This window comes from Struthio camelus, chromosome 1 (assembly GCF_040807025.1).
Source record: "Struthio camelus isolate bStrCam1 chromosome 1, bStrCam1.hap1, whole genome shotgun sequence".
NCBI classification, from domain to species: Eukaryota; Metazoa; Chordata; class Aves; order Struthioniformes; family Struthionidae; genus Struthio; species Struthio camelus.
The window spans coordinates 155,354,055-155,369,674 of record NC_090942.1 but is presented as its reverse complement, the minus strand read 5'-3'; the positions used below and the strand labels follow the sequence as shown (position 1 = coordinate 155,369,674).

Below are 15,620 nucleotides of genomic sequence, written 5' to 3'. Positions count from 1 at the left end.
CTTTTTCAATGCACGTGTTTTGCAATGGCTTTCCAGAGCCTGGTTTGCGTTTTGTCTGAGCGCTCCCCCAAGAACGGCCCGGGTGCCTGCAGTTACCGCCGATCCACACTCACCTCAGCTTCTCTTCCTGTGACCCCTGGAGTCCCAAACTATCAGGACGATCCCGTCTCCTCCTGTACAGACCTGAATGTGACAACTCTTTCAGCTGCAAGGCAGTCATATCTCCCTACCCAGAGGGCTTTTTTTTTTTTTTTTTTTTTTTTTTTGGCGAGGGGGTTGCTTCGGGCTGGGGTTTTCCCCCCAGATGTTGCTGCTGAGGAGCACGCCTGCCAAGATGCCTGGAGAGAGGGCGCTCAGCGGCGTGCCTGCACACCTGCACCCGCCGGCCCGGCAAACCTCTGCGCGCAGGCAGTCGCTGCTCGGCTTCCTGTTTCTCATAGGTACACACCCTCCTGGAGGGCACTACGTTTCCTTTATCACTTTATCACACCTCTGGGATGCCTGTGACAAGCTCACCGGCCGCCCCGCAGCTTTGCTCGAACGCAAAGCTTAGCTACCGGGACAGAAGCGTTGTCCCAGCGCCTGCCGCAATTAGCTAAAAAATCTCCCCGCTCGAAATGAGTTTTTTTTTTTCTGCCATAAATTATAGTGGGAAAGAGTTAATAGCTCATTACTGCTATAAAAATTTGGAGTTACTCAAGCACGAAAGCAAGTCCTAAGATGGAGATTAATCCGGGAAATTAACTTCTGGAAACACAGTAATATTGTGTGTTTATCAGATAATGCTCTTTTCCACAGGTCCTTAAGAATTAAAAAAAAGGAAAAGTACGGTCTTTTTATTTTTTTCTACTCTAAACTATCAAAACATAGCCAGCATAGCTATTTGTCCTATATCGCAGTGATGAAGTGTCCCATTTAGATTATAAAAAAGGAATGAAAATGTTTAAGGCTTCCTGTAAGACAGGATGGTGACTAGCAAGGATTTGTAAGCTGTGTCTCATCTTAATGAGTAATAAAGACCCTTCATTTGAACTTAAAAGGAAGTTTCAAAAAACTTCTTTCAAAAAAGTTTGAAACTTTTTTGACTTTATTCTTAGCACAAGTGAACAAACCCTTAATTCAGAGTTTTTACTTCTATGTTGAGATTTCAGGGGGGCTGGGTTTTTGATTTTTAAATGAACTTATATAATAACAAAGGCAAAGAAACCTAACAATTTGCAAGGACCTTTTGACTGGGATAGGAAACAAGATCTGCGCGGTGTGAATTTCACAGTTCGTCACTGGAGTGTTTATTTTGTAGTGGAATGCATATGAGAGTATTTTTGAATTCTTGTAATAGAGAAAAGGGCAAAATATGTAATAATGGGTATGTCACTTGATACCAATTTTGTCAGGATTACTAGACACGCAAAGACAACAGTTTTATATAATGCTATCAATGTGCCTCAGTCTGGAATGTCATCAATATATAATATAAAACATATAATGGAAAAATATAGAAATTATTCTGGAAAAAGCATCGCGTAACATATCAAATAAGAAATTAGGGCAAATGGGTAATCGTTTAAGAGATTCAGAATTACATATATGATGTTAGAAGGCTGCACATATACAGCTCTTGTCAGTGTTTAAATATCTGCACTCCTACCCTCAAAAGATAAAACAGAGAACAGTCACAATATTTGTCTAAACACGCTGCATTCCAGTTTCAAACAAAGTATTTAAAATTATTTCTCAATATGCAGCAGGATAAGCTGAAACATAATTAAACGACATTTCCCTGCAGTCAGTCAATCAGTGATTTAATGAAAAGTTACTGCTGTTACAAGCTGCCGTTAAGTATGGCAGATGACAGATGCACATGGCACAGCAGCCTTTATATACTATCAACAGTTTCTTCCTGTGCTTTTAATATCAGTGTACCCATGATATATCTTTGTCCAGTTTTAGATAATAACCTAAAAAGTGAGGATATAGAGTAGATCTTTTGCTGTGGAAAAGCTTTTTGCAAACAAATAAAATTGAACTGTTACCTACAAATTGTTTGTGGAATTTTATTAACTACAGTGGCAATCTCTTCAGTTTACTTTTGTATTAATAATTATATGAGTTCATCAAAAGTTAAGGAAAAAATCTTCACTTGCTTTGCTGCAAACTGACTTAGTCTGAAGTATACAAGTGTAACATTCATGCTGATCTGCATGAACAGCCTCTGTACTTGGATAGCCTATAAGACAACCGCTCTTACTAAAATGTATTTAAGAATCGCAATTGCATCAGACTGGTATTATTCAAAATTAAAGTTAATGCCGGCAGACGGAGCACATACATTTAAAGAATATAAGAAGTCCAGATACTGAAAATGCACTGTTTGATAAAGAGCTGCTCATCATCAGATCCACCTCCATATAAAGGAGGACGAGATGGTTGGTTATTTTTCAACATAGACCCGGGAGCCAGCTCTACAGCATGATTTTTTACTGTCTTCTTCAGAAAACTTCAGGAGGGATCTAAAGAGATTGAGAAAAACTCTCCACTCAGTGAACTTGAGTGCAAGCTAAAAGCTTTCTAAAAAAAAAAAAAAAAATCCAAACTGGACTTTTCTGCCTCATGAGATCCTACACCGATTCTCATGAGAAATGAGGTTCCAAATCTGAACTTACTCAGACAGCTGAACCTTAAATTCTGACTCTCCAATATATGTTATACGGGTGTGTTTTTTGGAGAGACGGTGGGGAATGCAAATGATACTTCTCCACTAAGTTGCTTAAGCGTTTCCAGAAAGCAGCTCAGATGGCTCTAGCTCTGCAGGAAAAAAGAATTTCCTGAGTTAGTGCCTCCTACTCCCCCACCTTCTTTTACCTTCCAGTCTCTATCTGTTGTTTATAATCCCGTTTTTGAAATGGATTACATTCTTTTTGCATGGGACTGGGCTACTTGGATCTTTCACATTCCATAAGAATTTTTGAGGGCCAGCCAAGTTACCATTGCTTTTCTTGTTACCAGCAATATATAGTCCCCTTTTATGTTCCGTACTTTGAAGATTGAGTGTTCATTTTTCAGTGCATTCCTCCTTACTCATGCAATCAGCCTTCCTCCCTCCCCCTCTGTTAGCATTGGTACTGGACTGGGGCTGATAATCGTGGTACTGTCAATATTTTGTTAGAGGAAAACATTCACCTGCATCTAAGTAGCAAAAGGTGGAACCTAAATACAAACTACGCAGTCCTTCTATCTAGTCCACCCCAAACTATACATATTTTTATTATGTGGTACAAGTCTCATGCTTCAATTTTCACTTCAGTTCTACAAAGCACTTCTCGATATTTCATGCCTGAATTTTATTAATATCTCATACTTGAAAAAGTATTTTGCAAGACTGAAGGGCCCTCTCAAAGCCTTGTGAACGTATTATTATTCAGGTGACTGTAAGTATATACACTTTTGAAGACTGATAGGTTATGACCAGTTATTTTTCACCATGTTCAAAGAGAAATGAGCTAATCAAAGATGCTAAAACCCGTATATGTTGGACTACAGAATAAAAATAAAAAACTCCAAGTAAGTCTAATTAACACATTTTTTAATGAATTCTTATTTACAGAGAATGCCTGTTAACTACAGAACTAGAAAAGATAAAACCTTTGGCAGAATTCTCATTCTACACAGAGGAGCCTTTATCAATGTTGTTGGTCTTTCTTCTCACTCCAACTGGAGTTTAAAAACAAACCATAAAATTTTGATTAAGTTCAGTTTGAAGATTTTGAAAGTGATCGAAAAAGTTGCTTCCAGGGCAGCAAAAAGGCCCCTCCCCCTCACCCCCCAAATCAGAAGAGCATTACAAGAACAGCATGCAAACACCCCTAGAAGACACCTGGATAGAGGTGGCTAAGGTGGGGGCGGGATGAGGAGAAGCTTTCTCCATCCCCTATCACCAGCCCAGATTATCACCACAGTGAGTCCCTCGAGAGAAGTGCTTCCAGACTGTTCCCTTTCTACTATTTCTCACAAGGTCTGGAAAAAGCTCCCTCAAGCTAACAAAAAAAAAAAAAAAGAGAGAGAGAGAGAGAGAGAGAAAGAGAGAGAGAGAGAAAGAGAGATGAGATTAAAAACAACCACTCTCCCCCATGTTTTTACTTAGAGAGCCTTCTCCCTGCCGTGTCTCCAAGGGTGCGGCGAAGCAGGGAAGTGCTGCTGGGGCATATGCCAAGGCCTGCAGGCGAACATGCAGCACCTGGCCAACGTCACCTGGGCACCACCTGAAACGGTCCCAGTTTTGTGAGTCAGCAGCAAGTGCCCACACACAGTGAGCGAAGGAAGATGTAAATAACCTTTAAGCAGTTTTACAAGAACTCCAGCAGCACGCAACTGATGCGCCCATCACAAATGAAACTTCATGCCCCTCCACGCTGGGGTGGTGAGTCCTACACGTGGGTTTAGGTGCCAAGGAACACCATACATCTTGGACTGCTGCTAATGCAGATAATGACGAAAGGAAACGGGCAGAGATAAGTCACAAATCTAAGGACATGAACTTTGACAGAAATTTCAAAGCTTCACAGGAGCCTAAATGGTTGATTCAAGGAGTTGAATAATTAACTAATTGCGTGCTTCCTTCCTGGTCTAATGCAACTTCAACATCTGTTTTGATGTTTCTTGCCCTGTTCCACTTAGCAATCAATGCATCTGAAGAAATGGGGTATGCATATTTAATCTGTGGATAGCGCTAAGCACGGAGGCACTCTAACTATTTACACGTACACTGCAAAGCATTGCTATGGATTTATGGCTAAGAGTTACTCCAGCCGACCAAGCGTTATTGCTACATTTGCACCCTAGTGGTTGAGGTTTTTAACCTCTTCTACAAATGCAGGTCATTTGCTGCCATAACTTAAGTCTGTGTTCAACACCTACCTGCACTAAGAGCAAAACAGCTACTGAATAAAACAGTCTGAGTCATTAAGGAATGGAGGGGAGAGAGCGAAGGCAGTGCCGCCAAGTGGCTGCTTTTCCCGCTGCAGCCAACACAGACAGCATTTCTCATGCCCTTCTTCCAGTCTGTGCACCTTCACCTCCAAAACACCCCCCCCCCACACCCAGCATTGTTTCAGGACAAGGTGGAGGCAGAGGTCATCGCTCTCGTTCAGATTATTTTATTTTGGTAATAATAAAGATATATAAAAACAAGCATAGGAAAGTCTTCTGTCTACCTGAATATACGTTCTTTAGGCTTCCTCCTTTGAGCTTTCTCCGCTCACATACCTGCTCTGATGAGAAAACTACCCAATGAATTCATAAAATACAGCCCCCAAAGCTGCAAAGGCACACATTTTTCTCCAACTAGCGGAACATGGCTTTAGACTCAGCTTTACAATACCTCCCTCTACTGGACAACTACTGCCTTATTTCTCATTTTCAGTAGTTCTGCCGTCCGACGGAGGTACATATTAATGCAAGTATACTCTAATAATTCAAATTGTGCTCAAGCTCAGAGCAGAAGGGAATGGCAGATCAGGGGCTGAAGATGCAGGCTAGTATTATAACTACAAGGTTACATTGTTAACCCATCAATGATCAATGCACAAGTAGGTGTGCAAAGAAGAAAACACAGAATCAATTAGTTTTATCTTGCCATTAGTAAATAGGCCTCTTAAAAGAGAACGGTAAAACAAATAAGTCGGCAAGCTAACAAAGCTTTAAAATAGATATAATTATTCATATGGACCTTGAACTCCGAAGGGGAAAAACCTTTAACAAAAAAAAAGATCACGAGTGGAGGAAGAGAGGATTGTTAAAGTCAGAAAATTCAGTGTGAATTAATTTTAATAACCTAGAATGTGTGGAAAAAACAAGGCGCACAAGCAGTTTCAGATTCCAGAAATGAAATCTTCCTTTCAGAAGAAGGAAGATTAAAGGAATTGGGATTAAAGACTCTTCAAAAAGAGCTTTTCAAATCCAATCATAAATACACTCTTTACGTTTAACCGTTTTATTTCTTTATGAGACATGAGGATGACCCAGAAAGTCTTATTTTTAAACAAGTCATCTTCTGCTTGCACAATACTGTAGATATGTCAGGCATGTTTACTTCAATCTGTTGTAATGGGATAAAAAGCCCTTCAAAATAGGATAAAAAGCCAGATGGCTTACTGGATGATGGAAAGCTCAGGAAAAAAAAAAAAAATAGGCAGAACCTTACAACAGGTGACAAACGAAGGAAAGAGCGTGGAGAGGTCGCCAGAGGAACGACTTTGATGCTTTGCCTATGGCCTGTTTGGTGCCCCAAAAAACGACGAGTCTTTCTGGGGCTGCAAAGCGGCCAGGTGCTTTCATTTCAGAAGGCATCTGCCGGGATCTGCTTTGGCTGGAGATGTAATGGGAGGTCTCTAAATAGGCACCAGGCTGACTCTGCCCTTTCACTGAAAGAATGAGAGCATCAGGAAGTCTGATTATTTCTTCTCCAAAACGCTCAATGCCAAGGTTAAACAAATGTGAACAAAAACACAGCAGTCTGATTAAAAACTGCTTCCTCTTTTGATTGCCTCTTTGATTATTCTCCGAGCCTCTTTGATTTTCATCTAACAAATAATTTAAAAATGACTAATGCTACATGACAAGTAGGAAAAAAAAGGCAGAAGATTACACACTCCGCTTAATACAGGTAGAAGAGCCTACAGGACAATATATATGCTTACAGCCACCACCACCTCATGGCACCTAGCCGAATATGATTGCCAAAGTGGCAAACAGAGGTGACGCTACTTTATGGCTGCAAGTGCTGTGCCTGCAGAAGGACCACGTGCCTCTGGGCTCCAGAGAACATCTCGGAGCCTTTAACTTCTCGGAGCACAAGAAGAACAACGAGCCAAACAGCAAGGAGACAAAATTGCTCAGCATTGCAAAGGGTGCTGCTGTACAAAATAGGGCTTGTCAACTTTGCGGCCCAGAAGCAGCCAGGGTCTTTGGCTGTGCGTGTATCACACAGCTGTCTCACAGAGAGTCCCTGCTGCCAGAAAAAACACAACAGGAGGGAAAAAAAAAAAGAAAAGAAAACACCAGAGAGTACAGGAGACCAAACGTAGTGGCGGGTAGCCCTATACTCTGACTGGCATTTCCAAGAAAGACAGAACGCAGTGGTTTCTTATAATGACAGATTATCACTTCAGCAACAGACCAAGGTCAGAAAACAAGAATATAATGAATGATCTCTACAGTTCAAAAAAAAAAAAAAAAGTACTCTCTAATGCAGATGTGAAGTAGCTTATGAGTCTAGAAAAAATAAAGATGAATAAATGTAAAGACTTCAGAGAGGTAGACAGGCAAGCTACAATTTTCAGCCACCAAAAAAATCCCTTGATTTTTAAGTACATAACATTTTGGCTTCAAAGCTGTTAAAACCTGTAGTTTATATTCATGCAAACATTCATATAGAAAAAGAAGTTCACAGTGCAAAATAAACAAAACTGATTATTCAGCGTTTTCAGGATTAATGTAAAATGCAAACAAACACTCCCCCATTAACAACGCCACAGAAATTATTTTTGGATTCAGTGCAAAAAATACAAATATCTTGTACGGATTTTTCATAACATTTTAAAGCATGTAAAAAACATAAGATTCTTAAGCTACAGTGAATGTCTTAAACCAAAAAAGCAAAATGCACAAATGCCAAAAAGCACAAATGCCATTTTTGTAAAAGCTTTGTCTCACTGAAGAAATGATCTACTTTTGAACATAAAGAACTCAAGTCACGTCAGAAGAGAGAACACTTCTGGAACAGATAGAAATAAAGCTATTCCACTGAAATTACGCTTCCAGGTTTAATTACCCTTATTGTAATGTTTCTAAAAAGCATCCCCCTTCCTCAACCAAATCAATTATCTGATTACTCAAAACAAACCATCAGCAACAGGACATTTGCCAAACTGACCGTGAATCCTCTGTTCCCTAAGGCTGAATGAGGATGAAATAGTTTTCTTGAAAACACTCCAGACAAGCAACAGCTAAAGGATTATCAGGAATACTGGAACGCTTTCAAAAATTTCAAGAAAAATAAACAACTGCGTTCAAAGCTCTATCACTGGTGCCACTAGATTTTAGTGGTAATAAAACCCAGCAGCCAAACTATTATTTATCCTCTCCCTAACCCCATTTATCACTGTTCCCCTATACAGCTTCTGTTTGTAAGAATTTCCCCGCAAATGACTAAAAGACAGTATAATTTGATATGTCGCCAAACTTTTGGCTTTGAAAACTGCCTAACTTGCATACATACAGAAGTCAAAGACAGCCCATGAGTATAAACATGTGGACACTTACTGACAGAGTGTAGACTCGCTGACAGCAGCTTTGCAAAAAGCAATTTTTTCCCCATATATAGCTTTACATTCAATACTCACTGTTTTTGTCTTTTCCCTGTGGCTATATGTGGAAGTTGTGATAAAAAAAAAAAAAAGTGACTTAGCAAACCACTTCCTTCTTTTACCCTGTAAAAACTTTATGCAGTAAAGAGGGAGGAAAAAAAATTTTCAAAGTTGAGAGTTCAGCCCCTGTCACAGAAATTCTCCATCCTGAAACCACCAAGGAGGGAAGGAAGAAAATCCCCTCCCCTGCAGAAAACGGTCTAGCCTAAATTATGCTGTATTTTTAAAATGACAAAAGTACAAAGACCTGGAAAGGGAACCTATAGCAAAGGGCTGTAGATTCACTTCTCAGGATCACTCAGGTGTTTTCGTCTTACAAATTTCCTGATACTCCAAGGACTGAAGATACTTGTGACAACTTCAGTCCCCTCTGAGGTAAACTTTAATTTGTGGCTTTTCACAGAGTTACCAGCGGTCCTCAGGTTGATCAGACGGTGCTTAGAGAAGTGAATTGTGGCTAAATTCAGTGTACAGTTTCAGAAGGAGCCCCACGTGTGCCTGTTGCATTGTTGTCTCCACGAGCATCCTCTTTCAGGGGACAAAAAGAACAGAAACAGGCAACACTGAGTGCATCACCCAGACACGTCAATGAACGCGATAGGGTCCCAGGTGTCTTACAGGGAAGAACAAAATCTGGAGTTACGGGTGAGCAGTACACAGCAAGGCAGAGGCACCTGATCCAACCGCAACCACTGTCCCTCCCATTGGCACCGATGCCAAGTGGTAGTGGAAGACCCTCTTTCCCCCACTCTCCCACCTGCTGAGAAAGGAGGAGTACCCTTGATCTGCTTCTTTTCTGAGATGAAGACAGCCAGTTTCACTCTTCCTCTCCACCTCTTGGAAGACCACTGCCTTCTTTGGCAACCTTGGCACCAGCGAAGGACTAATGGGGAATAGAAACTACCCACAACCTCTGGGGAATAGAAACTACCCACAACCTCCTAGAGCAGCGTAGCGTGATCAATCTGCAAGACTGAACAAGAATGAAGCGGCATCTCTGTCGAGTGGACAGAGGCCTAAAGTCAGTTTTCCCAAAGGAGTCTGAATCTTTTGCACATCACTTCAAAGGCACCAGACAATCCTTCTACAAGTTAAAGCAGTAATACCCTTGAGACCTGCAATGCTCTCCTGCCACGTACTACATAATCAGAGCTGCGTTAAGTGGTCAGCAAAACCTTACTCACTGTCAGTGATGAAGACAGAAAGCCACGATGGCAAAAACTGCCAAAGCAGAAGGTTCACAAGGCCACAACTTAATTTCTACAGGGGGCACGCAGGACGTGTCCAGGCAGAATTAGGCTCCCAGCTCAGTTCATACAACAGGTGAGAGTTCAAGAGCAAATCTACCCACTAGCATATTCCACTGGACACTCTTAATATTAAATGTGGCTTTTGACCTGCCACTGGTTAGAGGGAAAAAAATATGAATTATGCAGTTCTCCTATATTGTACAATCTGTTTAAAAGTAGCTTTCTTCCATTTAAATAGTGTCTTGTACAGACTGTGCTCAGCAACTTTTAAAAGTTTAATATTTTCTAGTCGTACATATCTGACCCTCCTAACACTATTTAACCACTCTTTGGCAATAGGGGTTGTAAAGTATGCTTCCAGAGCTTATTAAGGAATTAAAGAAAATTGCTATTTTTTCCTGAATCACTCTGCAGTCAGAAAGGAACTCATTGATTCATCTGTTTATGAAAAAGACCTCTAACATGCTTGTCCTCTTTAGCCTCATACTTGTTTTGGCAAATATAGAACTTTAAAGCCAATATATCATGTGAAAACATGGCTACTTGCCCTTGATGCTCCAAAAGAGTGAAAGCGAGCATGGCCAGCGCAGAATTTATGGCAGATTTTAACAGAGGAGCTTATGTATTGCCCTGAGACATGGCATTTGTGCCATTTTTACAGAGCTGAGACAGTGATCCTACGGAGACATGGCATTTGTGCCATTTTTACAGAGCTGAGACAGTGATCCTACGGTAATACACACGTCACGCCTATGCAGATATTTAAAACTAAGCATGCAGTAGTGTACTTATCTGCAACATTTAACGCATCTCGGAGATGCATTCAAGTCTGTCGCACAATACGTTGCCTTCGAGGGCATTCTTACAAGATGTTTGTCAGAAAACGCACATTCATCCATGTAGCCTTCTTACCTGCTTGGAACATATGTGCCAAATACTGCTATCCCATACCAGCAGATACTAATTTTCCTTTCCCTTTTCCCCCATCTCTCTCCACATCCTACTTCTTGCTTCTCCTATTTCTGTCCTTAAGCCACTTAAATTTATCACTAACCATTTTCTGTGGACAAATTTACAATTCAAGTTATCTTTCCAAGCTGCTGTTTCCTATACTACTGCATACTGCTTCCTCATTTGAACTTCCTGTCTCTTCCTGTGAAGGCCCTTCCAGTACACAAACAGCAGCAAAGCTGTATTACGTTTAACATTAAACAGTTACTAGCTTAGGAGAAAGAAGGCATCACAGCTTTGTCTCTCAAGGGTACCATGGCAAATGTCAAGTTAAGAGCAGTTTGTTCTTTATGATAAGTAAGACCACAGTAGGCTGGTTGCAGTACAGAATGAAAGGTAGAGGCTGCGTTCTGTATTGCAATACATATCATTTCAGATACTGCTCACATGCCAGCAGTTCCACTTTTATATGAAGCCAATGACAGCTTGTTGATTCATGATGACTGTAAAAGCTGCATGACTTTAAGGAAAACGCCAATAAGCTTCTGTTAGAAGGGAACTAAGAAAATAAGCATTAACTTTTAAATTGACACTTTCATTTATTAAGGAATTTAGCCTAGGTAAACTATTTTGCAAGTTTTGTTCACTTTGCAACAGTTGGTCCTATTGTATCATCAACATATTTTCCAAGAGATCTGTGCTAAAAGAAAACTTGGGAACAAAATTACGGCGGAGGAGCGCAAGAGAAAGCCAGGCCCATATTACATGAATGTAACAGAGTCCATGCTAACAGCACTGCCATAAGCACTGCTGGCTCCACTCACCCAAACTGGGCGTACTGGGCAGCACGGTGCAGAACAAACTCTGGTCAGAAGTCACAAGGTCCCACTAAGCTGATTAGCTTGGTTGTGGCACCACAGCTTTCAGCACCAGCAGAAGACTAAGAGGCAGTTGTAGCACTGTGGCAATGATGAAGCATGCACAGTAAAGAAGAGTGGCCAGACCCGAGGTAGTCATGGCATCAGAGTGGCTTTGTCAAGCCAAGGTTGACTACAGGAGGGAAGCATTGCTTCAGACTCACAACCTCCAAAGTATTTTTCTTTGCTTCTCTAGAAGACCAGCATGAACCAGAACAGCCACACGTGGGTGGAGACAGATTCCTACAGCTGCATCTCCCAGACAAGTTTGTATCCTACTCCCTGCTTCAGGCATTTTGGGTAGCCCTCCTCAAGGACAAGGAGATCTTTGAGATGGCCGCATGGCCAGGGGCTGGCAGACAAGCTAGACAGTCACACCCTCCAGCTGTCTGCCTTGCCACCCCGTGAGATCATCTCTCCCTGAGCAAAATAAGCAGAAGGAAACTTGTACTCATGCCTCAGCTGTTCCAGCTCGCTGAGGGTGTAGCATACACGAGATGACTGCGCTGATCTAGGAGCTCACCACCAAAAAGGCAAAGCCTAGTTCCTTTCCTCCCCTTACCACCATCCTCTTTCCTCCCCTCACCTCCAATCCCAGCTGCAAGGACCAGCACCCTCCATCTCTGGCTCCCATCAGAGCCCTCTGCCAGCTGATGCAGTCCACCAAACCAGCAGAAGGCCACTCACTTTTGGGAAGGTGGGTTAGTCAAGTCAGCTGTGCAAAGCCAGAGTCCAGCGAATGCTCTCTCTCCATTTCAGCCAAAATTCAAGCAGCATAAATGTCTCACATAGCTCCCCTGGGCTGGAATGGGTGACATATGCTGCCCACCCACCACATCAGCAATGAGGATGTCACCTTTGGCAGGCTATAGAGGAGGGAGGGGAGGAGTGCAAGGGCAGTAAGCCACAGCCACCTGTACACAGGAACTGAGGGGTCTTTGCAAAAACAATATTTATCATCTTGTTAGGACCTCTTGATCCCAGCTCTCAAGGTTTGCAATTACCTTTCCTAATTAATGAGAATCAGTAAAGCACTTCCCCTTGTAATTAAAAAATGGCTTCAACACATTTCAGAAGTCATTTGAATGTAAACTGCATGTTTCCCCCCTGCAAAAATCAAGGTCATTAAAATCTTTGACTCGTAATAAATCATAGAGTTGTCTCTGCACTTTCCTGTGGTGCTGAGGTCTGAGACACATCTGAACCATAATTTATCATCTCCCTCATTTTCTTTCGTTGCATCAAATATCAATATACTAGCAATTACCTGAGATTACTGCTACCACTGGTTATGCAAGATGTGCAGCCACAGATTTTGCAACTGTTTTATTCAAATCAATCTCTTTTTGACAGTTTTAAAGCATTTCCCTTTACCAAAAATCCCCTTCTATGGCCTGTGGAATCGGCCAGGTCTTCAACCACAGCCGAAGCTCCAACGCCCCTTATTGTCAGAGGCTTCCCCCTGGCAGGCTGGCCTGGCCCCAGAGCTGCGGGATCCCGCAGGAATGTCATCAGCAGATGGAGCCAGAGATCCACACACCCTGAAAAATCAACACTTTTTCACAAGTTTCTTCTTTCTTCACAAAATTTGCTGTCACCATGTTCCCGTAATACGTTATCTGGATAGATCATTCAAATGTAGCATTTAAATATTTCTCTTTTTGGTTTTGAGCTTCTCAGAGAGAGAAGAAATTTAGAGGGAAATTGTTGATTATAAAACACAAGCTTGCTCTGGGTACAACATGCTGAAGTTTCATTTCTCATTGTGCCCTTTTGCTGTTCATCTCTCCCAAAGTCTGGACAACTCTGCCATCTTAGCTGCAGCATTTATTCCTTCTACAAAAACCTGATCCCACGTTATGGTCACCAGTGGTAAAGGACTGCTCCTATTGCCCAAGGTGGTCGCCTTCCCACCCAATATACTGTGTTGCCAAGCCACTGTTTTCCTGTCAAATATTGAAAAGTTATAAAGACTTAACCTTAAAAAAAAAAAAAAAACAGAAAGGAAAAAAGCCTTCAGAGTTTCACTTGAAGTCCTTTCTTTCAGTGTGAATCAAAACTGCCACCAAAGACAGTGAGGTGAGCTCACAGACAGGAGGCAATCAAAGGCTAACAGCAAATTCATTTACATCAAAGTTGTATCCCAAAACCAGCAAGAACCTGAAATTGCAGCCGTTCAAATGGCACCGTTAAACATCCCCTGTTCTGATGGCAGGACACACACTCATTTGTCTCCTGATGAACTCACTGTAATATTTAACACTGCTCTTGATAAAATACTATCACTGCAGCTGAGACAGGCCCAGAATACACTACAATGAGCTGCCGTGTTTGGCTGAGAGTCCCTCACCAAGAAGCGAGGGAAACACCACCTTCGCTGCCAGGCTTGTAGTTCCCGAGTCCCCTGGGGACCACTCCCCTCTCCCATGCTGCCGGCATCTGCGTGCCTCCTGCCGCTAAATAACACAGCAGACCCCACGGGCTCAGGTGCCAGACGCAAGCAGATGGTGCCTCTGTCGCGCTGTGGGACTGCAATCACAGCAGCTGATGGAGGAAGCATTTGCTGTTGGGAGCTGTCAAAAGCTTCCTTGAACATGCCTAGGAATAACTGTACAAAAACTTGACCTTTCCGCCTGTGCGCTTCTGGAAGAAGTAAAAACTGTGCTTGTCTTGTTTAACATGGCAGTTAAACAATGGAATTTGCCAGCCAGTACAATAAATACTCGCTGATTACTTGTTGAGTCCCTAAAGATAGTACTGTTCATCTAGCTTCCTACTTTGAATCTGTCCTTGGTTATGGTTACTGCAATATTTCCATTTGCAGGGCCCAGCACTGCATCAAGCAGATCCTCAAGTCAGGATCCTCGTGGCCAGAAAGACAAGAAACCATCACTGTCGTTCTTTCCTGCCTTCTTCTGTACAGTTCATGTGATGGGTTAAGACAAACAGCTGAGCCACTTACTGCCCAGTATGGCTGGATCATGCCTCACAGTCTGGATCCTGGCATGAGGGGAGACACACCTTGCTGCATGGAGACAGCACTGTAGTGGGCACTTATCATCCCAAACTAACAGACAACGATCAAGGATATGTCAGGGCAGAGGTCCTACTTTGCTTCTTCTGGCTTCAACCCATCAGTCCCATCTCCCTTCTGGCAGGAGAGCATACAGAAAGAGGAAATGTTGTTTTTGAGAGAGAAGTAAATAATTCCAGGGTAAGACTATCATAGCCTTCCTAATTCACTTAGAGCGACTGCAGACACATTAACTCGCAACCGAAATAGATTTGTCCTCCGTGGAAGCAACCTTGTTCCTAGACTGCAGTAAAACATCATGTAACAGCTAGTGGGTGCTGCAGGCATTGCTATCTCTTTTGAGTGCTTTCCTTCTGACTTTAACAAGGCCCATTATCCCCATCTGGCAGAACAATTGCTCTCAGGCTTTTTCAGTAATGAATACACAGCCCCTTCCAAAAAACCTTTTTTTTTTTTTTTTTTTAATTTTGCTACTTGAAGAGGAGAGCAGACTACAGTGTTGTACTGACTGCCAAAAGACAAATGCTCAGGCAAAGCAGGAGAAAACAGAAATTACTGACCATTTCATGCTAACTTTGGATTTTTGAAGGATATTGGATATGAGACCAGCATTCCTGACAGGAACGTCAGCGTTCCTTTGAGGTGAGAACTATTTCACTGTTCTAATAATTAACAATTTTCCCTATTAATCTTTGGTTGTTGTTAAAAATAAAGCTGATTGCTCCTTATCCCACTTCAGCAGACACACAGAGTACGAGGCTACTTCCTCTGAAAACTGTTTACAGCACTTCTTTCCCCCCTCTCTGTTGGCCTCTCTCCATTTTTTTTTTTAAACATCCTTCTCAAAGTGCCATAATCAAAACGAGATGGTACAGCTACCAAGACCTCACCAACATCAAGTATGGCCAATGGACCCTCCTTCATATTTTACATATAACATTCCCAATATAAGATTTGCTTCTCTGTGCAAGAATGTCATATGGCTGACTCATTTCAATACGTCCTCCAGATCCTTTTCTTGACATATGGCTGCTGAGCCCACAGC

The 15,620-nt window shown here is 42.0% G+C and overlaps 1 protein-coding gene across 12 annotated transcripts in view; it reads right to left on the bottom strand.

Annotated features, from left to right (window-relative positions):
• The window catches only part of LIMS1 (LIM zinc finger domain containing 1), a 79,599-nt gene that overhangs the window by 35,604 nt on the left and 28,375 nt on the right, over positions 1–15,620 (bottom strand). For 2 of the 12 annotated variants that reach the window (XM_068925697.1, XM_009665492.2), the window contains exon 1: positions 114–431. The exons of 7 other annotated variants lie outside the window; for them this stretch is intronic. In XM_068925697.1, the coding sequence (XP_068781798.1) occupies positions 114–220 (107 nt within the window). In that variant the 5' untranslated portion in view covers positions 221–431. Of the gene's footprint in view, positions 1–113; positions 432–8,319; positions 8,491–9,180; positions 9,203–15,620 lie in introns of those variants that run through there. 3 more of the 12 variants (XM_068925785.1, XM_009665502.2, XM_009665500.2) reach the window with 3 other exon arrangements.